At 51.8% G+C, this 21,938-nt stretch overlaps 1 protein-coding gene across 1 annotated transcript; it reads right to left on the reverse strand.

The window, feature by feature from the left end:
• Positions 1 to 3,087: 3,087 nt before the first annotated feature.
• ACKR1 (atypical chemokine receptor 1 (Duffy blood group)) lies at positions 3,088 to 21,288 on the reverse strand. Its single transcript, XM_032783986.2, has 2 exons — positions 21,166 to 21,288; positions 3,088 to 6,530 (listed from the first exon to the last, which is right to left on the reverse strand). The coding sequence occupies exons 1-2, from the start codon at positions 21,187 to 21,189 to the stop codon at positions 5,607 to 5,609; spliced, it is 948 nt and encodes a 315-aa protein (XP_032639877.1). The 5' UTR covers positions 21,190 to 21,288; the 3' UTR covers positions 3,088 to 5,606.
• Between the last annotated feature and the right edge of the window lie 650 nt (positions 21,289 to 21,938).

Raw genomic sequence — 21,938 nt, forward strand, 5'->3', positions numbered from 1 at the left:
ATTGCAGGCTTAATATGCAGCCTTGTAAAATACTTTTGAGAGAATCATGTGCACCCTGCCATCCAGGGATGGGGCTGTAGGGAGCCTGGCACAAGGGGAACGGCCACAGTTACCCCAGGGCAGGACCCAGCGAGGCTGGGCTCAGCACCAGGGTGCTGCTGACCAGTGCTGGGTGCCTTCTTGCATCTCCACCTGCCTCTCCCTGTGAGATGCTGAAGCTTTAGCTGTGCTGTAAATTGGCACAGCACTGGCACTTTGCCTGCTCAGTGCCAGGTCCAGCAACCTCAGCAGGGGTAGACAAGATGTGTTTGGAGTCAGGGCAAATGCCCGGTCTTGGGGGCAGCTGAGGACAGAGCTGGAGGAGTCAGGGAAGAGCCTCAGTGCACATAGGCTGGTGGGGATGGTTAACAGGTTTCTGGGCTGTTCTGCGCCATGCAAAACCAGATCTTCACAAATGGGCGCCCTAAAGAGCCTGGTTTTCCCCACCTGCTAAGCACCCAGCAGCTCCAGGCCCCTCAGGTAGGGGGAAATAGAGGGGTAACAGCTGGACCATGGGGTAACAGCTGGACAGGGAGTAGCAGAGGGGTAACAGCTGGGCTGTCGGATAGAAGAGGGGTAACAGCTGGGCAGGGGGCAACAGAGGGGGTAATAGCTGGGTGGGGTGGAGAAGAGGTAACAGCTGGGCCATAGGTAGCAGAGGGTTAACGTCTAGAAACGGGGGTAGCAAAGGGGTAACAGTTGGGCCATGGGGTAGCGCAGGGGTAACAGTTAGGCAGGGGGGTAGCAGAGAGGTAACAGCTGGGAAGGGGGTCACAGAGGGGTAAGAGCTGGGCAGGAGTGTAGCTGTGGGGTAACATCTGGGAAGGGGTGTAGCAGAGGGGGATCAGCTGGGCAGGGGGTAGTAGCGACAGCAGCTGGGGCAGTGAGAACACCAGGCACTTGCAAGTGTCTGTCAGCAGTGCAAGGAGCTGAGGCAGATTTGGGTCAGCCTGGAGCAGCTCCGGTGAGGGTGTAAAGTGGAGTGCGCCTCGCAGGTGGGTGGCACGCAGTGGCTGCTCTCAGTCTGTGCTCTGGCCTGGCCCTTTGTAGCTTGTACCTCTCCAGGCACCCCTGGGACCCCGGCTATCACTGCAGCTTGCAGCGACCTGGATAGCATGGGCCAGAGATGGTTGTCGTCCCTGGAGGCTGCATTCTGGGGTGCGGCCTAGGGCAGGGCCTCCTGAGCCAGGAGCAGGACAGTTCCCCAGTGTGGCCCTCAGACACCTCCGTAGACTTGTGGCAGGGAGGCCCATTCCGCTCACCCCCATCTGACCTCCTGCCGTGCACAGCCCAGAGACGCTTCAACCAGGGAATCCAGGGTCCTGCCCGTCACTGGAGCTTGATCTGGGTTGGGGTGTTTACACAGCACCACCCAATCTCCAGTTGCACACAGCCCTAATGGGTGGGAGAGGGGGAGGTCATTGTACTCATAGACCCCTGCACACAGCTCCATGAGGTCTCACCCTGGGGGGCAGGGGGGAGGCATTGTACTCATAGACCCCTGCACACAGCTCCATGAGGTCTCACCCTGGGGGGCAGGGGGGAGGCATTGTACTCATAGACCCCTGCACACAGCTCCATGAGGTCTCACCCTGGGGGGCAGGGGGGAGGCATTGTACTCATAGACCCCTGCACACAGCTCCATGAGGTCTCACCCTGGGGGGCAGGGGGGAGGCATTGTACTCATAGATCCCTGCACACAGCCCCATGAGGTCTCACCCTGGGGGAAGGGGGGAAGGGCATTGTACTCATAGACCCCTGCACACAGCCCCATGAGGTCTCACCCTGGGGAGCACTGTACTCATAGATCCCTGTACACAGCCCCGTAAGGTCTCATCCTGGGGAGCACTGTACTCATAGATCCCTGTACACAGCCCCGTAAGGTCTCATCCTGGGGAGTACTGTACTCTTAGACCCCTGCACACAGCCCCGTAAGGTCTCACCCTGGGGAGCACTGTACTCTTAGACCCTTTCCCACAGCCCCAGGAGGCTGCACCCCAATGGGGCTCACGGCAGGGTAAGTTCCCTTCTTCCCTTCCCCACCTTATTCCTTGGCCACATCCCACATTGTGTTCACCCAGCTTTGACAGCGGCAGGCCTGGGTTGGGGTTCCTGGTTCCATAGCTCCTTTCCCTGTCTGTCTGCCTGCCCCATCAGACCCCTTCCACTCTGTCCTCTCACCTCCCACCCCACCCCTTCACCCTGCCCTTCCTCCCTAACACTCGCTGCCCTCCCTCCTTCCCCCACATAGCTGGGGCAGGACCTCCACTGCTCAGCACCCAGGAGAAAATGCACTGAGCTGGGAGTCTGGAGACCTACTGGCTGCTGTGAGCATCTCTGTGCATTCTACAAATGAGCAAGGCCTCGGAGCCCTCTCCGTGAGGGAGACAACTATTTTACAGAGCTGGTAACTTCTGGCAGAATTGGGCATAGACCCCAGGTCAAGAATACAGCAAGTCCAAGCCTCAGCCTCATTGCCATTCAGCAGGGATTTGCCACAACTGTGTGCTTGGCTACTCTGTCTGGAACTACTAGACAACACTTCCCTGCCAGAACCAGGAATAGATTATTATTTATTTTTTGAATGGCAGGAGCAGCTAGAGGCATGGTTAGGAATGGGGGCCCCATTCTGCTAGGCACAGTGCACACCATGGGCTGCCCTAAAGAGCTTACAGTGGATGTATGTGACGAGAGGCAAGGGAGGTTGTGACGTTCCCCTCTGGTGTTGTCTGGACCAGTGATCTTCTAGGCCACTCCAATCCTTGACTCTGGGAGCCAACCTCACCCTGCTCTGCTGTGAGAACCCCACTCTTGGGCTGTTCACACACAGCTTCTGGCATGCCAGCTGCTCCTTGAATTGTGCAACTGAATAACACTAGCCAATATCTCTGGTCCCAAGAAACCTCTGCCTTGCTGTGTCCAGTTATGCCCTCTGAATGCTGCAAGCTTATATGAGTTCATGAATTTAACAAAGAAATTGATATGTACCAGGCTTGTTATCCCAAGGGGAGTTTCTGACACGCTTCAAACAAAACGCACTGCTTCAGGTAGAAGAAGCAAACTAATTTATTAACTACAAAGATAGATTTTAAGTGATTATAAGTCAAAACATAACAAGTCGGATCTGGTCAAATGAAATAAAAGCAAAACACATTCTAAGCTGATCTTAACACTTTCAATGCCCTTACAAACTTAGATGCTTCTCACCACAGGCTGACTGGTTGCCCTTCAGCCAGGCTGTAGACTTTGATCAGTGCTTCAGTCGCTTGGTGTGGTGTCTGTAGTCGGAGGTGGAAGAGAGGAAGAGCATGGCAAACGTCTCTCCCTTTTATCTTGTCCTTTCTTCCCTCTTGGCTTTGCCCTCCCCTCTTCAGAGTCAGGTGAGCATTACCTCATCGCAGTCCCAAACTGACCAAAGGAAAGGAGGTGACTCACTCAAGAGTCCATCAGATTCTTTTGTTGCTGCCTTGGCCAGTGTCCTTTATTCCTGTGAGGCTGGGCTGAGTTTGTCCCATACATGCCTTGATGAGGCATGAACTGCCTCTCTGCTCTTAGAGAGTTTTTGCCTGGGCTTGCTTTAAGCCATGAGGATACATTTTTCAGCCTCATAACTATATACATGAAATTACAACCTATAACATTACTATAACTTTCATTATTCAGTACATCATGAGCCTTCCAAAGACACCTCAAATGACAAACTTTGCATTGGATACCACACAATCATATTATAAGGATGAACATGGGGGTGCTGGGTGTTCCCCCAAGGTACAGTGTCACAGAGGTCACAGAGACAGACCCAGGAGCACAGGGAACAGGGACTGTGCAGCAGTCACAGCCCAGCAGCCACCCAGCCACCATCCAGCCTTTCATAGGCAGCAGGCCTAGCTGGGTCTTGGAGAGGTTTAAGGCCGAGAACATGGTGGTTTTGCTTGTCCATGGCATAAGGGCAGGTGGGGGAGGGAGTGAGAAGGTGCTTCTGGGATGAGCTAACTGATATGGGTGCTGAAGGCTGCATCATTACCGGGGGGAAGGGGGGAATGGCGATGGCTCAGTGCCACCTAAAAGATGAGTTAGTTGGGCAGGCCATAGCTGGGAAGGGCTGACATGTTATTTGTGTTCAGTGCTGTGGAGGAGGGGGGACCAGCATAGCGAGGCACAGGGGAGTGACCCGCTGAGTCCAATGAGCTAGGCAATGATCTGGCAGTAGCTTTTCGAAAAGGTTTAAGGGGGAAGATGGGGTTTGACAAGGCCAGAGAGGAGGAGGAGGATGTGGTCATGAAGGTGAGAGATGATGAAGGCCTGGGCCAGAGACACAGCTGTGTGCCCAAAGGACAGGCTGGGTCTTAGACATGCCAGGCTGGAAGGAGCGATATGATCCAGACACAGCATGGATGTCTAGAGAGAGGGATAAATCAAAGTCAATGCCCAGGTTATGGGTGTGATGGTGTCATAAACAGATAACTAAGGGTTAATGTTTCTTTTACCTGTGAAGGGTTAACAAAAGGAACCAAACACCTGACCAGAGGACCAATCAGGAAACCGGATTTTTCAAAGCTCAGGGAAGGAATTTTTGGGTGTGTGTCCTTTGTCTGTGTCTCTGTTGCTCTCTTGGCTCTGAGAGTAATCTCTCTATCTCCAGGCTTTAAAATCTTCTGTTTCCCAATTGTAAGTAAAGGTATAAGACAATATAGGTTTTTACATTGTTTTTTGTATTTACATGTGTGTAGTTGCTGGAATGTTTTAAATTGTATTTCTTTTTGAAGAAGGCTGTTTATTCATTTTGTTTTCTTTTAAGCCAATGACCCTGTATATTGTCACCTTGATACAGAGACCATTTTTATGTCTTTTTCTTTATTTTTATATAAAGCTTTCGTTTTAAAACTTGTTGGATTTTCTTTTTTAGTTGAGGCTCAATGGGATAGGAATCTCTGTGCCAGGATTACGGTCTCTCTCAGGGAAAGACTGGGAGGGGGAAAAAGAAGGAGGGAGGAAGGTGAATGGTCCTTTCTGTGTTTGTGTTTCAAGGACTTGAAACACGGTGATCTCCTAGTGTACCCAGGGCGGGAAAATCTGGAAGGAGGTAAAGAGGGGGAAGGGAAGTGGGTTATTTCCCTTTGTTGTGAGACTCAAAGTGCCAGGAATGGGAAGTCAAGCTCAGGCACTGCAGCATGGGCACCTACGTGGACACGCAGAACACCAGCTGGAGGGTACCTGGGCAGCCCTGTATTGCCAACTCTTATGAGTTTGTCATGAGTCTCATGATAATTATTGGTTTCCTGAAAGCCCCAGCTCCTGGAGCCAAGTGGAGATGTGATGACTTCAGCCTTTATTCTTAAAGAAAAAGTCAGTTTCTGGCCCTCATGGCTGTAGAGAAAGCGTTAAAATGTTTCCCCCTTGCACACTAAAGGCTAAAAAAGCAGAAGGCAAATAAAAAGCACCCCAATATTATTTGTAGAGACTCACAGAATTTTAAAGCCAATCTCATGATTTTTGGTGAGCCTGACTCATGCTTTTTGAACATTTGGGGTTGGCAATATTAGCCCTGGCACATGCTGTGCTGGCACTCAGAGAGGGCCTGGGTCAGCATGGGTCCTTCGGTGATACAGCCCTGCTCCGAGAAGCAGCAAGGGCCCAAGGCAGCAGTGCAGCACACCGAGGCCCTCTGACAGCCCCAGGAAGAAGTCAAGAAGCTCATAGAAATGGCAGCTGGTGTAGAGAAGCTGCCTCCGCACCAGTAAGTCCAGGAGCAGGGCTGTTCCATACGGCACCCAGAGAAGGAAGAACAGACATGTCACCCCAACCCGCAGCTGCGAGCCACTCCTGCGCCATGTCAGCATTGCCTTGGCTATGCCCAGTGCAGCAGGAAACAGAATGAAAACAACCAGGCAGGATGTGATGTGGGCCAGGTGCCATCCGTGTATGTCCCTCATCATACATTGCTCCTGCGGGTGCCCCTCTGTCCCACTCAGCAAGGCAGCTGGCACTGCCAGGAGGACAGCTGCCACCCAGAGAGCCACGGCCACGCACCAGTGGTGCTGTCTGGGAACCCATTTGCCCCACATGGCACTGCATGCACCAACAGCTACCAGCAGCCCTTCAGCGAAGAGGATCCCATGCCACAGCATGTACACCATCTTGCAGAGCCCGTCACCAATGACCCAACCTTGGCTGATGCCTGCAGCAAAAAATGGCAGCATGGCCGTGAAGATGGTGGTGCCAAGTGTCAGCTGGAACAAGGAGGTGCTGCCAGGGGGCCAGCTCCAAAGACTCCGGCAGTTGGTCAAGGCCACCATCAGGGCCAGGTTACTCAACAGGCCCAGGGCACAGACTACAACCAAGAAGTTGAAGGCATAGCTGCGAAAGAATGAACAGTAGCCACTCTGGCAAGGTGCAGAGTCCAAGATCTCATAAATGTCATAGTCGGAGGAGTAATTCACCATCATGTCCTCAAAGCTGTAATTGCTCATGTTTAGTTCCAGGTGGCTGGACTGGAAAAGAGAAACATCAGGTAGTTCAGCCTGTGCCCCACCTGGCAGGTATTCCTTCACCACTGGGCTGCTCTGTGTACCCCAGGGGTTCACTCACTGGGTACTGGGAGTGCATTCCTTGGCCACCAGGCCCTGATGCAAACCCCAGGAATTCACCTATTGGGTAATGGAGGATGGGGTTCTCTGGACCTCAGGGAGCCCTGTAGGTACCAGAGTTTACATGCCAGGTGCTAGAGGGAGGTGTCATTCCTGGGACACCACATGAGGCCAGTGTGGGAGTTGATTACTTTCTCCCCCACCCGCCACCGTCTCAGAGTTTATCAGGCCATGTGGCTTTAGGCATTGGGCTGGGTAGTGCTGCTGAGCTGGGTGGTGCCTTTTGCTGGGGTGATGGTTCTGCTCAGGTGAGCTTACTGATGCAGTACCAGGTCCTTCCACCTCCAGGCTCACTTTATACCATCCCCACATTCCCCACAACCTCAAAGGAGGAAAAAACAATGACATTTTCCATGGAACAGACTTTCTGAAAAATTTCAGTTCCAAACTATGGCAATGTTTTCTTTCAACATATACAGTCAAAATGAAACAATTTAATATTCCTGATATCAAAACACTTCATTGCAACATTAAATTGTATTTTCCCATAGTGACACTTTGCATTATGGGGTGAGTTCAGCGGGCTGATACAGCTGTTGTCCCTTGACCCAACTACATTTCCCGTAATGAACCTGAATCATGTGATTCCCATGATGCACCGTGCAGCTCAGTCAGATTGCCTTATGGGAAATGTAATCCTCCAGGGAGCCTGGCTCATAGAAGAGAATGGGGGGCCAGGACTACAGCTCCCATAAGTAAGGCCCTACCAAATTCACCATTCATTTTGGTCAATGTCATGGTCATAGGATTTTAAAAATTGTAAATTTCATTATTTCAGCTATTTAAATCTGAAATTTCACAGTGTTGTAATTTTAGGGGTCCTGACCCAAAAACTAGTTGTGTGTGGGGAGGTGGAAATTGCAAGGTTATTGTAGGGGGGGGTTGCGGAACTGATACCCTTACTTCTGTGCTGCTGCTGGCAACAGTGCTGCCTTCAGAGCTGGGCAGCTGGAGAACAGCAGCTACTGGCCTAGAGCCCAGCTCTGAAGGCAGAGCTGCCGCCAGCTGCAGCACAAAAGAAAGGATGGCCTGGCGTGGCATGGTATGGTATAGCTACCCTTACTTCTGCACTGCTGCCTGCAGTGCTGGGCTTTCAGCCAGCAGCTGCCACTCTCTGGTACACTGAAGGCAGCAGCGCAGAAGTAAGGGTGGTCTGATATGGTATTGCCGCTAGTACTTCTGCACTGCTGCTGCCAGGATGCTGCCTTCAGAGCTGAGTTCCCAGCCAACAGCTGCCACTCTCTGGCTGCCTAGCTCTGAATACAGTGCAGAAGTAAGGGTTGAAATACCGCGACCCCACCCCCTACCCCTAAAATAACCTTATGACCTGCCTGCAATGCCCTTGTAGGTCAGGACCCCCAATATGAGAAATGCTGGTGTCCCCCTGAAATCATACAAAAGACCAGATTTCACAGGGGAGACCAGATTTCACGGTCTGTGGCACTTTTTTCATGGCTGTGAATTTGGTAGAGCTCTACCCATAAGGCAACAACGACAGAGGGAAACAGTTTAATGGGCCATTTAAATCAATGAAACATTCCAGTTTGGCTCGGAATGACCTGCAATGAACTATCGCATTTCAGTTTACTTGACAGAAAATTGAAATTTTTCAAAACAATCAAAATTTTCCTGCGGAGAATTTCAATTTTTGTGGAAACTGCATATTTCTGCCAGAACATCATTGCACCAGAATATTCCCAACAAACTCTACTTTACAAGGTGCTCCATCCCGGAGATCTCAGCTGCATTGAGCAGGTCATTGGTTGCACAGACACAGGCCTAGACTGTGCAACACTTCCTGCTGCTAGCAAGCACTCTGGTCATATGTGTATGCAACAAGTGTTGCGCAATTCAGCCTGTGGAACCCTCTGGTCTGTGCCATTGTGTTTGGACAAGGAGTTTTAAAGGCTGCACTTCTATGTCTTGGTCTCTGACCAAATTCTGCACAGATGGCTCAGAGAGAGCTTCCTCACGTTCATTTGCCACATCTGAGTGTTGCCAACTTAGCAACTTTGTCACTAGATTTAGCAACTTTTTGGTTTCCCTAGCAAGAAAATAACTGTCAAAGTGACCAGTGACAAATCTAGTGACTTTCACTGCCAATTACAGTGACATTCAGATCCAGTAGTAAGGCTTCATCCCTGAAGGCACGGTGCCCCCCATCTCATTGGGGCACATGTCCCTGTCTCACCCCGCCCCACCTTCCATCCATGCACCTCTCCTTGCCAGCTAACCTGCCTTCCTCACCCAGCCCGCTTCATTAGCCAGCTTTCCCTGCATGACAGGATGTGCTACCTACTATGGAGCATCGAGAAAGAACATTTGGGTAAAAACAAGCTCTGGCTAATGTGCTGCTCTCTCCAAAGTGCGCCTGGCTTTAGAAAAGCATTTAATTAGCCTCCAAGAAATTCTTTTCCTCACCCTGCACATTACAGTGATCTCAGCCCAAGAAGTTCTGGATGCAATTCCTTCTTAGGACATGCTCAATTAAGACATAATGACATTGACTTGGTGTGCAGCAGAATGTAGTAAGAAGAGCACAGAATAGATTTTGTTAACACTGTTGAACTGCTTGTGAATGATTTTGTGACTATACTCGCCAGGGCGCATATATATATACACAACAACAGCAGAGCCACCAGCAGCAGAAACTGAACAGTACTGGAAGAACATATGGGAGAAAAAGACTCATAACACCAGTGCAAAGTGGCTGCAGGACCTGAGAACAGAGCACAGCAATCTCCCAGAACAGAAACCGGTCACCATCACAGTAGAAGACGTCCAGCAGCGGGTCAAGAACATGAAGAGCTGGACAGCACCTGGACCAGACATGATCCACACCTACTGGCTAAAGAAACTAACAGCAAGTGTATGAACACCTAGCAGCACGAAATGACCAGCTGCTAGCAACAGGCTCGCCACCACAAACTTGGCTAACACAAGGAAGGAACAGTGCCTGATACATGAAAGAACCCATGCAAGGGAAAACAGAAACCGTCAACACCGGCAAATAACCTGCCCCTCACAACATGGAAAGTCCTACAGCATCATAGCTGCCAAGCTAAGGACCATATGGGCCAGTACAATGAACACAGCTCAGAAGGGCATTGGGAACAACACCAAGAGGCTCAAACACCAAGTTGCCAAGATGAGAGCAGATCGCCCAAGACTCAAGGTTCTAGACAGACATCTGACACAGCCTGGATTGACTAGCAGGAAAGCCTACGGACTCAATGCTGCACACGTGGATCATCGTGAAATGTCTGGCGCTATACAAAGTCAACAGAACACTAAGGACCTTCCTCAGAAACTCAATGGACTATGAAGACAACACTGGATATCAACTCAAGGCAGCTTGCACAAGTGGCCATCAAGTGCGGCATATAACAAGGGAGCACTGTCCCCCTGCTCTGTTCTGCATAGGACTTAAACCCTCACGCCCTCAGGCCAGATAATCACAAGGACTGGATACGGTACAGAAGTTCAGGAGTGGGAACTACATCAGCCAACCTCCTCTATAATGGAATGACAATCAAGCTGTAATGCTAAGAAATGAACGAGACATTCGACTTGCTAATCCACACTGATGCGGATCTACAAGTGAGGATATCGGGATGTCATTCGGGACTGGAGAAGTGTGGCCGATGGTAGTGAAGAGAAGGGAAGGTAGTACAAGACTGATGGGGTGGAAACTACCAGCGGACCACATAGCAGACATAACAAGACCAGCTACCAAGTACCTGGTGTCCACAGTCACATGAAACCACGATGAGAGGCAAGGAAGATCAGCAACATCCAGTATCTACCAAAGGAAAGACAGGTCCTGAAGAGCCAGCTCAACGGGAAGAAACAAGAATCCACGCCATCATATGGATACGTCCTGGCAGTTACCTCAGATACCTCTGCCTGGTATAGTGAGCTGCCAAAGGAGGACAAATGGAGGCTGCCGATGTGAAGACACCGGAAGCTCCAATGCACGGAGGTTTCACTCCAAGTCCAACACCCAGAGACTGTATAGCCAGCCGGAAAGAAGGGGGGGGGGCTGGTGAGCGTCAAACCACTGTGTCAATGGACGAAACCCGGAACATTCCAGGATCAATCAGTAAGATGGCCCCCAAAGATGAGCTGCTGAGAGAATGCCTGAGGCAGCAGCAGACAGGGAGGAAAGACCAAGCAAGAAGAAGTGCAATGGCAAGACAAGACCCTGCATGGTAATGTACCATCGACAGATAGCTGACATTGGTGGCTGACATTGGAAATCCTACCAGTGCTGGAAAGGCTGGACTAAAAGACAGTACGAGGCACTGATCATAGCAGCACAGAAACAGGCACTGAGCACCAGATCCATTGAAGCAAGAGTCTCCACACTAGAGAGGACCCAAGGTGCAGACTGTGCAGAGAGGCCTCAGAGACAGTCAACACATAGTGGCAGAGATAAGATACAGGCAAGACCAGCATACAATGAACGGCACAACCAAGTGCTGGCATGTGTGTACAGGAATATCTGCACAGCGTAGGGCTAGAGCCTCCCAAGACCAGATGGAGATTCCACAGAAGGTTGTGGAGAATAGCAGGGCTAAGATCTGTGGGACTTCCAGATCCAGAGGACAGGCAGGTACTGCCAATCAACCAGACATCGTGTAATAGACAAGAGCCAGAAAGACAGCGGTGGTGATAGATATAAGCATGGCCAAGTGACAGCAAACATCAGGAAGAAGGAAATGAGAAGTGGAGAATACCAGGCCTGAAAAAGGAACTAGAGAGGATGTGGAAAGTGAAGCCAAAGTGGTCCCAGTCGGGTAGGAGCACTCAGGGTTGTGACTCCTAAGCTGGGTGAGTGGCTCCAACAGATCCCAGGAACAATACATCAGAGCTCTCTGTCCAGAAGAGTGCAGTGCTAGGAACAGCTAAGATACTGCGCAGAACCCTCAAACTCCCACACCTCTGGTAAAGGACCCGAGGTTGAGGAAGACACATATCACCCATAGGGGTGAGAGGGGAATTTTTTTTTTTTAATATATATATATTCTCTGTTGAATTCTCTGGCCATTTTGTTTAGTGACATTTTTTACTCCTTTTAAGTGCTTAAACAGCTACATCTAGCAACTTTTCAGGGTTTGTCTGGTGACTTCCTGCTATGTGGAATTGGCAACCCCGTGAGAGTCTGATTCCAGCTGCAGTGGGGTGGAGTTCAACTCCTCAGGGCTGGTCTACACTAGGAGAGGGGAACGATCTAAGATACGCAACTTCAGCTACGTGAATAATGTAGCTGAAGTAAAAGTATCTTAGATCGATTTACCTACCGTCCTCACAGCGCGGGATCGATGTTTGCAGCTCCCCCTGTCGACTCCGCTACTGCTGTTCACGTTGGTGGAGTTCTGGAGTCGACAGGAGCGCCTTTGGGGATCGATATATTGTGTCTAGGTGAGACGCGATGTATCGATCCCCAAGAAATCGATTGCTACCCGTCGATACTGCGGTAGTGAAGACGTAGCCTCAGTTATGCCCCATCTACCTGGCTGTCCCTCTCAGACACAAACACAGGGTTGTTTCATAGCGAGATGTTTCTCTGGATGAAGCCGCATCGCTTGGTGGCCTGCCTGAAGGGGCCTCCATGGCCCCCCCTGAAATGTCCCACCTGGCCCTGCAGCTCCATCCCTCTAGGTCTCTCACAGACTGACGCGCCAGGAGGAAGTCCTCATATTTGTTTAACTCTCACACAACTTCTGTCTCTGGTTCCTTTAGGCCTCCAGAAGGTCACAAATCCCTGTTCTCTCAGTGTGTCCTTCTCACTGGCTTTTGTGCCAGTCCACTGGGATGCTCCCAGGTCTTCAGTTTCAGGCCAGGCTGACCCTTTTCCTAGCCCCTTTTCCACAGACACTTTTCCCCCTGGCTGCATATATGGACCCCACATTCAAAAACACTGTCTGCAGATACCAAGGCATAAGCCACTGGGAGCCAGATTTATTGGCTGTTTATAGTTGCCTTTGCATTCAATCACTAGGAGCCAGGTTTATTGGCTGTTTATAGTCGTCTTTGCATTCAATTTTCTCCTGCAATATTCACACAAAGTAATTGTGTTTGTGTGGACTTGGGCAGTCCTGGCTTGCAAGGTGCAGTCACACGTTCTAGTATCTTCTGTTTGATTAATCACCACAGTGTCATGCTTTTGGACTGGGGTCTTTGGCAGCACCCATCTGTGCGAATAAGCAGCGTCCCATCTAGACCATGTGTAGGCAAGGGGACAAGTTCAAAGATGCATCCAGTCTGATGTAACTTACCCTTTCTCTCAGCCCCTTCAGCACATCACTCAACTCCTAGCCTGCCACTCCCATGCCCCTCTGCTTCCACATTACCTTTGACCATGGCCCTCTCAATCTAACCAGCTTGCATTGTGACCTACTCCAGCTGAGTCCCCTTTTCTCCTTGGTAAGAAGGTTGGATGGTGCCTGAGTCAATGCGAGGAGCTGTTTTCTGTGTAGGATGATCAGACGGCTGGATATAAGGGGCTTTGTCTTATATAGGACCCTGTTACTCCTCCCTGCCCCTATCCTGATTCTTCATACTTGTTATCTGGTAACCCTAGTTCTGCCCATTTTTACACCTGTTCAGTGCCACAGTGAGGAGCTGAGGGCCAGGGAGTGTAAGTCACAGCTCCTTGCACTTCACCTCTGAACATCATCCTCTGGAGAAGTGTGGAATGGGCTGCGGGGAGACAGCCAAGGGCCTGTATCTGGACTAGGGAAGGGGCAGTGTGGAGGTCTCCAAGCTGTCTAATGAGAGTGGCGGAGTGGGAGAGGTCTCTGGGCTGGACGTTGTCAGGAGTGTGAGATGTTGTAGCCAGTGGGCCATGCTGGGTAGCTGGGATGGGCTGGGGGCAGGGTGAGGGGGTTGAATCTCTGGTCTAAGGCAAGACATTTGTGCTCCTAACGAGAGGCTGAGCTGGAGGATGGGCCCTGGGCTGTGTGTGTGGGGCGGGAAGGGATGGCCCACACTGGAAAGGCTGGTGGGTTCAGGAGAAGGCTGCTGCTTTGTAGGCTGAGGCCAGGCTGGGCCCTGGGCAGAACTGTAGCTGTGACTGAGACAAAGCTGCCTTGCCAACATTTATTATTATAGCCACTGTCTCGTAGCCAGGCTGCTTAGAATTAATGGAGTTTATTTACAACCATCTCTGTGTCTTAAGCAAGTTAGTTATCTGAGTGTGACATTCATTATGTGGGGCAGGTGGAGAGGGCTTGGCCTGAGGGCTTACCTGCTGGCACAGTCCAGGAGAGGCGAAGCTGGCGTGAGGGACAGAGGGGCAGACAAACTCTATAAAACAAGCAGTGATTACCTGGCGTCTGTTGCTGGGTAAGGAAAAGGTGTCTCTTGGCTACACTCGACTGGAGGTAACAGCTATAAAACCCTTTCATTACACATAGGAAATGAGGCCTAGAAATGGCCTCTTCCTAACATCCCATTGCAAGCTGAGCTCTGGCAGGCAGCAGCTGGGACCGTCTCACTGAGCTGATGTTTTGTGACATGGTCTGGATCCTCTTTGAGTCAGTGATGGACAGTTATTGACACCGGTCTCTACATCACCTTAGAGCCCATCAAATCACCAACTGAGTGGGGCAGCAAAGTCTGTTTTTTAACCCTAATTCAACACCAGTTTGTGTTACTGTAATGGTAGAATCACAGAATCATAGAATATCAGGGTTGGAAGGGATCTCAGGAGGTTTTTCTAGTCCAACCCCCTGCTTAAAGCAGGACCAATCCCAACTAAATCATCCCAGCCAGGGCTTTGTCAAGCCTGACCCTAAAAACCTCTAAGGATGGAGATTCCACCACCTCCCTGGGGAACCCATTCCAGTGCTTCACCACCCTCCTAGGGAAAAAGTTTTTCCTAATATCCAACCTAATAAGAGCATGAGGATTGGTGTTTTCACTTCACAGATGTTTGTCTAGAACTTAACTCCATTGTCATAGAGTTTTTGTGTGATAATTTTCTTTGTTTTTAGAAAGATTTTTTAACTGTAGAGTGTGAAACCTGTAGATGGTGCTGTTGCAATTTGGATCTAGGAGCAAACTGGCTTTCACTCCACTCCAGTGGCGCAGGCTGTGTGGACAGTCATAGAGTGCTGCCAGGAGACTCCATTTCCTTACAGCACAAATTGCCAGTGTTGTGCTCTCTGGGCACCTCACAATGTTAACGCTTAGTGTGGTGATTCAACATGGCCCCTGGGAGCTGGAATCACCTCCTCCATCCAGTTCCCCAGGTCCCTCTGCCCTAACAGGGCCAGCTGCTGCGGCAGAACCGGCTGCAGGCAGGAAGGCAGCCATGCAATCAGGAGTTCCCCTTGCCTCTACCTAATTGGCCTGTGATTTATGACCTGTGACACAAGACAAGAACAATGGCAAGGCCCCTCCCATCATCCACAGTGGGAACAAATGGCCTCATTTCCGAGCACAAAGTGAACCCTCCTTGGCAGGATGCTGGGCTCAGCCCAACAGTCAGTGGGGGAAATCCTAGAGGAAGATTCCCCTCAGAGATGGCCCTGTCTGGGCGTCACCCATCAGACGGGATTGCTGAGGCCGTTTGAGATAGGAACAGAACAGCTCGGCAGTGAAGCACAGGGTGGCTAGAAATGCCTGGCACTGCAGAAAGCAGGGCAGCTGGGGGTCACCTAGAACTGGGTCTGACTTTGGCTGTTTGGAGTGTCTCTAGATATAGGGTGTTAGAGAGCCCAGGGCAGGGATCTCACCACCAAAAGCCCTTCAGACAAGTCCAGACTGGAATGGGGCATTCCTGAAAACAGCCCCTTTGCGCTGGCGCTACACCCGGTTGTTGGGGGATCACGGGCCCAGTCTGGTGGCCTGACCGAAGGCTAGTGTGTGGGAGCCAGGCCTGTCTTCGCCGTGGTTTCCTGTTTCTCTGGGTTTGAGGTGCAGGAGGGGGTTCCAGGCTGGGACTGAGGGGTTTGGACTGTGGGAGAGGGATCAGGGCTGGGACAGAGGGTGAGGGTATGGGGGAGGGGGGTGAGGAGCCAGGCTGGTGGTGCAGGCTCTGGGATGAGGCTGGAGATGAAGGGTTTGGGGCGCAGGGGGGTGCTTTGGGCTGGGACCAATGGGTTTGGAGGGCAGGAGGGGGATCAGGGATGGGGAAAGCTGTTGGGGCATGGGAGGGGGTGAGGGCTATGGCTGGGGGTGGGCTGGGACCCTGGGATCGGGGTCAAGGAGGGCTCTGGGCAGCGGATTTGAGGGGCTCAGAGGTGGGGAGAGGTATCAGGGCGGTGGCATAGAGATGGGGCACGACGGTGGGGGCGCGGGTGCACGGCTCCGGGGGTGCTTACCACAAGCAGCTCCTGGAAAGCATGTCTCCCCGTCTCGGCTGGCAAGGTGTTGGCCAGGGCGGATCGAGCGCGGGCCCATCTGCAGGCACCGGCCCCTGCACTCTCATTAGCCAGAACCCCAGCAAGGGAGCTGTGGGGTAGCATCTGCAGATGGGGCAGACACGAAAGGTGTGCCTTGCTTACACAATAGGAGGCTGGAGGGGGTCAGCCACCTGCTTCCTGGGACTGCTGGAGCGAGGCAAGCCCTTGACCCACCCCGCCTGGAGCAGTGAGCAGGACATGCCCCAGACCCGCTCTCCGGGGGAGCTGAGGGCTGGATTAAATGGTCTGGTGGGCCATGATGTGGCCCGTGGCTGTAGTTGCCCATGCCCTGAAGCTAAGGCTGTGCTCTAAGTGGGCAGATGACGGAAACAAGTGAGCAATGGTCTCAAGTTTTGCAGTGGGGAGTCTAGGTGGATATAGGAAACGCTATTCAACTTAGGAGGGTGGTGAAGCACTGGAATGGGTTACCTAGGGTGTGGGAATCTCCATCCTTAGAGGTTTTTAAGGTCAGGCTTGACAAAGCCCTGGCTGGGATGATTTAGTTGGGGCTGGTCCTGCTTTGAGCAGGGAATTGGATTAAATAACTCCTGGGGTCCCTTCCAACCCTAATCTTCTATGATTCAGTGATTCTATGATCCTGGAAAAAATGATTAAACAGTTTGTTACCACCTAGAGGACAATAGGGTTCAAAGGAACCGCCAGCATGGATGTATCAAAAACAAATCATGCCAAACCAACCTAATTTCCTGCTTTGACAAAGTTACTGGCCTAGCGGATAGTGGAGGAAAGCCAAGATGTGCTATATCCTGATTTTAGTACGGCTTTTGACATGCGCATAAGTAGGACTCTGTGTCTGCCACGAACATTGCAGAAATCATGGATTGTGACTTCTGCAGCAGCCAGGATGGCTGAACCTAGGGCTGCCTGAGTGGCTGGCCTCAGGGACAGCTGCTCAGGTGGCCTTGCAGACAGTCACACCAGCCGCTGCTGGAGGGGCTCTTCAGCCAGCCTCTTAGGCGGCCTCACAGCCAGCAGCACCAATCCCGAGCAGCTGGCCCCAGGGACCACCCAAGCAGCGGCCGATGAGACTGGCCCTGGTAACCACCTGAGCAGGGTCCTGGGGGCTTCTGGCAGTGGACCTGGGGCAGCCAGAGCAGTGGCTGGCATCCCAGGGCTTCCCCCTGGTAGCAGATGGAGCAGCAGTGGGACCCCCAGGGCTATTCCTCCACCAGTGGTGGCCAGAGTGGCAGCGGGACGCTGGGGCTTCCCCACCGCCAGCTGCAGATGCCGTGAGCCGCCCTGCTCCCTGCCCCACCACGTTCAATCAAGGGTATTTATGTTGTTTTTTGCCTGTGACCTGTCCATGATTTTTACTGAGAATACCTGTGGTTAAATCGTAGTGTTACTCAAAAGCAAACTAGGGAAACGTGGTCTAAGTGAAAAGACCAGAAGGTGGGTGCACAACTAGTTGAAAACCCCTTTGCTCAAAGAGTAGTTATCAATGGTTTGCTGTCAGACTGGGAGGACATTTCTAGTGGAGTCCTGCAGGGGTCAGTTCTGGGTCCATTACCCTTCAATATTTTCATTAATGACTTGGATAACGGAGAGGAGGATGTGCTTATAAAATTTGCAGGTGACAGGATGCTGGGAGGGGTTGCAAGCACTATGGAAATCAGGAGCAGAATTTGAAAGGACCTTCACGAATTGGAGAATTGGTCTGAAATCAACAAGGTGAAATTCAACAAAGATCAGTGCAAAGCACTTCACTGAGCAAGGAAAAATCAAATGCTCAACTACGAAATGGAGATTAATTGGCTAAGTGACAGTACTGCTGAAAAGGATCTGGGGTTATAGTGGATCACAAATCGGACAAGTCAATAATGTAAGGCAGTTGCAAAAAAGGCGAATATCATTCTGGGACGTATTAACAGGAGTGATGTGTGTAAGACATGGGAGGTCATTGTCCCACTCTACTCGGCATTGGAGGACGGTGTTCAGTTCTGGGCACCACATTTCAGGCAAGAAATGGAAACTGAAGAGGGTCCAGAGGAGAGGAACAAAAATGTGAATGTATGAGGAAAGGTTCAAAAACTGGCCATGTTTAGTCTTAAGAAAGAAAGGCTAAGGGAGGATCTGATAACAGTCTTCAAACACGCTAAGGCTGTTATAAAGGGGAGGAAGATCAAGTGTTCTCCATGGCCACCGGAGGTAGGTCAAGAAGCAATGGGCTAAGTCTGCAACAGGGGAGATTTAGGTCAGATATTAGGAAAAACTTTCTAACACTAAGGGGAGTTAAACTCTGGGAAAGAGTCCCAAGGGAGCCCCCTCACTGGAGGTTTTTAGCAACAGGCTGGATAAACCTCTATCAGGGATGGTCCAGGGACACTTGGTCCTGCCGCACTGCCGGGGGCTGGGCTAGAGGAGCTCTGGAGGGCTCGTCCGCTCTGCACTCCTAGGATGCCATGGCCTAGTCCCTTTGCAGCAGTGGTTTCCAAGCTGTGGCTCACGGAGCCCCAGGGAGCACAGGCTATGTTTGAGATATCCAAAGGGGGACGCATCTCCATTCAAAACTTTGTAGGGGTCCACAAATGAAAGAAGGTTGAAAGCCGCTGCTCTGCAGGATGGGCATTGCACAGGCAGTCACTGCGTTTGTCTCCACTGCAGCAGCTGCCCACTGCTGTTCAGAGCACAGCTCGCGCCCCGCTGGCATGAGCCTGCTGACCAGCTGGGAAACTCGCTCCCTGCTGCAGGGCAGACAGAGCCGGTGCAAGCCCCCAGCACAGGGCAGCAGAGATGGCCGGATGGAGAAGGAGGGCTTAGGTGGAAGGGAAGGGTTGGGAGGACTCTGGAGGCTGGGAAGGGGTGAAATGAGGCAGAAGGAGAATGTGGGGAACAGCCAGGTAGGCCTGGGGTCAGGAACTGATGGGGGAGGCTCAGCAGAGACTCAGGAATAATGTGGGGCCAGAGAGGAAAGAGAGGCAGGGCCAGCTAAGAGATGGGCGAATAATAACGGGGTGGAGGAATGACAGTGAGAACCAGGGATGGGCTGGAGCTGCAGCAGGTGGGGAAGGAGGGACCCTGGGGAAGAGCAAGCTGGCTGTCTGGGGCTTGTTTGCTGTGTCCTTGGCCTCAGGGGGAATTGCTGTCTAGTCTGTGACACTGGGGCCCTGCTGGCGTCCAGGCGAGGGGGGCAGAACCAAAGCCAGCCCTGGAGATGGGGTGAGTGTGGGCCTAGGAACATGCCCTTTCATGGTAAGCAGCCAGTCCTGTGCCCAGCTGGCCCCTCTGCCTGTCCTCCAGGGTGTAGGAGAAGCAGCAGCAGGAAGCAGTGTTTTCTGAACTAATGCGCTGATCATCATTTTTGCAAAGACATTTTCCTGGGATGAAGGTCGCAAATCACAGTCAGTGCCTGGCTCAGGGCCCCAGGACGAGGCTGCAGCCAAGCTGCCAGGCAGGCTTGGTGCTGGATGCTTCACAGGTGCCATGGCTCATGCAGCCATGATACCATCCATCCAGCCATGCTGGGCACAGCTGGTTGCAAAAGCCAGTCTCAAGCCAAAGACAACAGCTCCCAACTCTAGCTCTGCAGACAAGAGTCAGTCTGCCCTACAGGTCGCCCACTCAGTGACCAGGGGATCAGGCAGGGGTTGGGGGATCTGTGATGTACCAGCTGGCTGTCTGGGCTCAGTTCACAAGTCCAAATGATACTGCAACCCACTGAGCTCCTGTGCTGGATGGGAAGAGCAGGGGAAGCACAAGGTGATGCCTCTGGATAAACTCCCAAACCACCATTTGGTGCTCATCCCCACAGAATCCACTCCTGACGGCTTAGGACTGGCCCAGGACTGGGATGGCTGGGGATTGGGATTGAGAAGCATGGGAAACCCAGGGAACCATCCCTCTCCAGTGTCCCATGTTTGGAGAGCTGTCACTCCTTTCTGTCTCACCAGCATTCTCCCCAAACTCAGAGTCTCCTCACTTTATTGGAGGAAATTGCCATCAGAAATAATGACTCTTGAATAGGAGATTCTAGAGTTACTTTCCCTAAAGGAAGGAATCCTGCAGTACCTTCCCTTTCCTGGAGGGAGAGCTGGCATGTTCCTTGGTTTGGGTCTTTGTCCCACTGGAGCAGGGAGCTGAGTGAATGAAAAGCGCCTGGCACAAATCATAGGTACAGGGAATCTCTCCCCTGGCACTGGCAGGTGGAGAGGGAGGCAGGAGGAGAGCTGTGGGGGAAATGCTTTCCCATCCTGTGGGAGTCAAGATCTAATTTTTTCCCCATTCCACACCAAGCTGGACACCAAGCCCTGCCAACGTTTTCTTGGAAAAATCAGAGAGCAAGCGAGAGCAGCCTTTAAATATTCAATAGTCCAGAGGTTCAGCGGCTCTGCTGGAGTGTGGAGGACCTTGGATCATGTCCCTGTGCTGCCTGGCTTGGTGCAGGGCCTTGAATCTGGGGCTCCCCTCAGTACCCTAACCCCAGGGTCAGTACTGACTTAATTACTCCTACTAAGCAGGACAGTGCAGCCAGCCAGGCTGGAGAGAGGGTCCTATAGCCCAGGCTCGGATGTGGGCTAGGGGAGTGCCCAAAGCACTGGGCTGTCAGCAACTGGGGCAAGATCCTGTCTGGCTTTGACCAAAAATTACATTCTGAGCTGAGAAATCTTCCTGGGCAGCTTCACAGACACCAAGACATTCCTGAGAAAAGTCTCTGTTTCCAGGACTCACCATCTTCCAATGGAAACCAGTTTTGTCAGAAAGCCCCGACCAGCTGTGCTCAGGAGCAAGGAGTGTTAGCCCAGCATGTGCCTGTGTCAGCAGCCGAGATCGAACCAGGGAACTCTGGAGCTTAGTGCCTGAGCTTCTACCGCATGAGCTAAAAGCCAACTGTCTGTTAGCTAAGGCTGTAGAGCAGATTCATTTAACTCTCTCTTTAAGTGGTCTTGATGCCACTAGATGGGACAGAACGCCACATCCAGAAAGTGTGTGGGTTACACCTGCACCACTCCACACTCTGCCTTTGCTCTCAGCCCCTCACTTTCACTATGGGAGAGAATCTATTCTAGGAGGACAGTACAGGTGGGCAAAGGAGCCCCTGGACTCACCACAGTGATGATGCAGTTCCCCATGGTGTCCGTGTGCTGTGCGAATTGTGGTTGGTACAGGAGAGCTCTCTCTGCCTTTGTCTGCTTGTCCAAGGGGAGGGGACAGGCTGCTGCTACAAGATAAGAGCTGGGATATTCAAAACAAAATTTCTTCTCCCGTGAAAACCCCGGAATGAAGGAAACAGGAGGAGGCTGCACTGCCAGTAAGTGCCTGGAGTCCTCTGGGCAGGAAACACTCCTGGAGGGGACCAATATACTGGATATCCTGGCAGGGTCCCCAATGCCAAGGAATGCATCTCTTTTCCAGGCTTCCTGTCTGGATGCCTCATATACATGTTCCAGGCCCTGAGACAAATGCATGCCAGTGACCTGACCCGACTGACTCCATATCTCAGACTACACATAGCACCAACCTACAGCCAGATTACAGCCAACCCCACGTGGCATCCTTCGGGGTACAGTTCACTGGCCCGCATGGTGTGGGCACCTGCCTTCCCTGTTCCTTGGCCCTCCCATTCCACCATCACCCTCACCTCTCTGGCCTGTTCATTTGCTTCTTACCTAGAAATGTCAGGACTGGTGATCCTGGGCTCCCCTGGTTTGGCTGGAGGACTCACAGTGGGGCGCACCTGTGTATCAGAAGCTTTTCCTCCCCGTTACTCAAAGGGGGAGACATGGTTTGGATTTTTAACTCAGACCTCCTTTTCCCAAGTGTCTATTAGTCATTTGAGTTACACAGGTATCTACAAAAGCAAACTCAACCCAAAGTGTGT

The sequence above is a fragment of the Chelonoidis abingdonii genome, chromosome 11 (assembly GCF_003597395.2).
Source record: "Chelonoidis abingdonii isolate Lonesome George chromosome 11, CheloAbing_2.0, whole genome shotgun sequence".
Classification (NCBI taxonomy): domain Eukaryota; kingdom Metazoa; phylum Chordata; order Testudines; family Testudinidae; genus Chelonoidis; species Chelonoidis abingdonii.

What these genes read in the sequence shown, in the direction of transcription:
- ACKR1 (XM_032783986.2), bottom strand. Translation starts at nt 21,189, where the DNA reads ATGGGGAACTGCATCATCACTGTG. An exon ending in GGAACTGCATCATCACTGTG is followed by an intron (nt 6,531 to 21,165) that starts GTGAGTCCAGGG and finishes TCTCTTTTCCAG; the next exon opens with TCCAGCCACCTGGAACTAAA.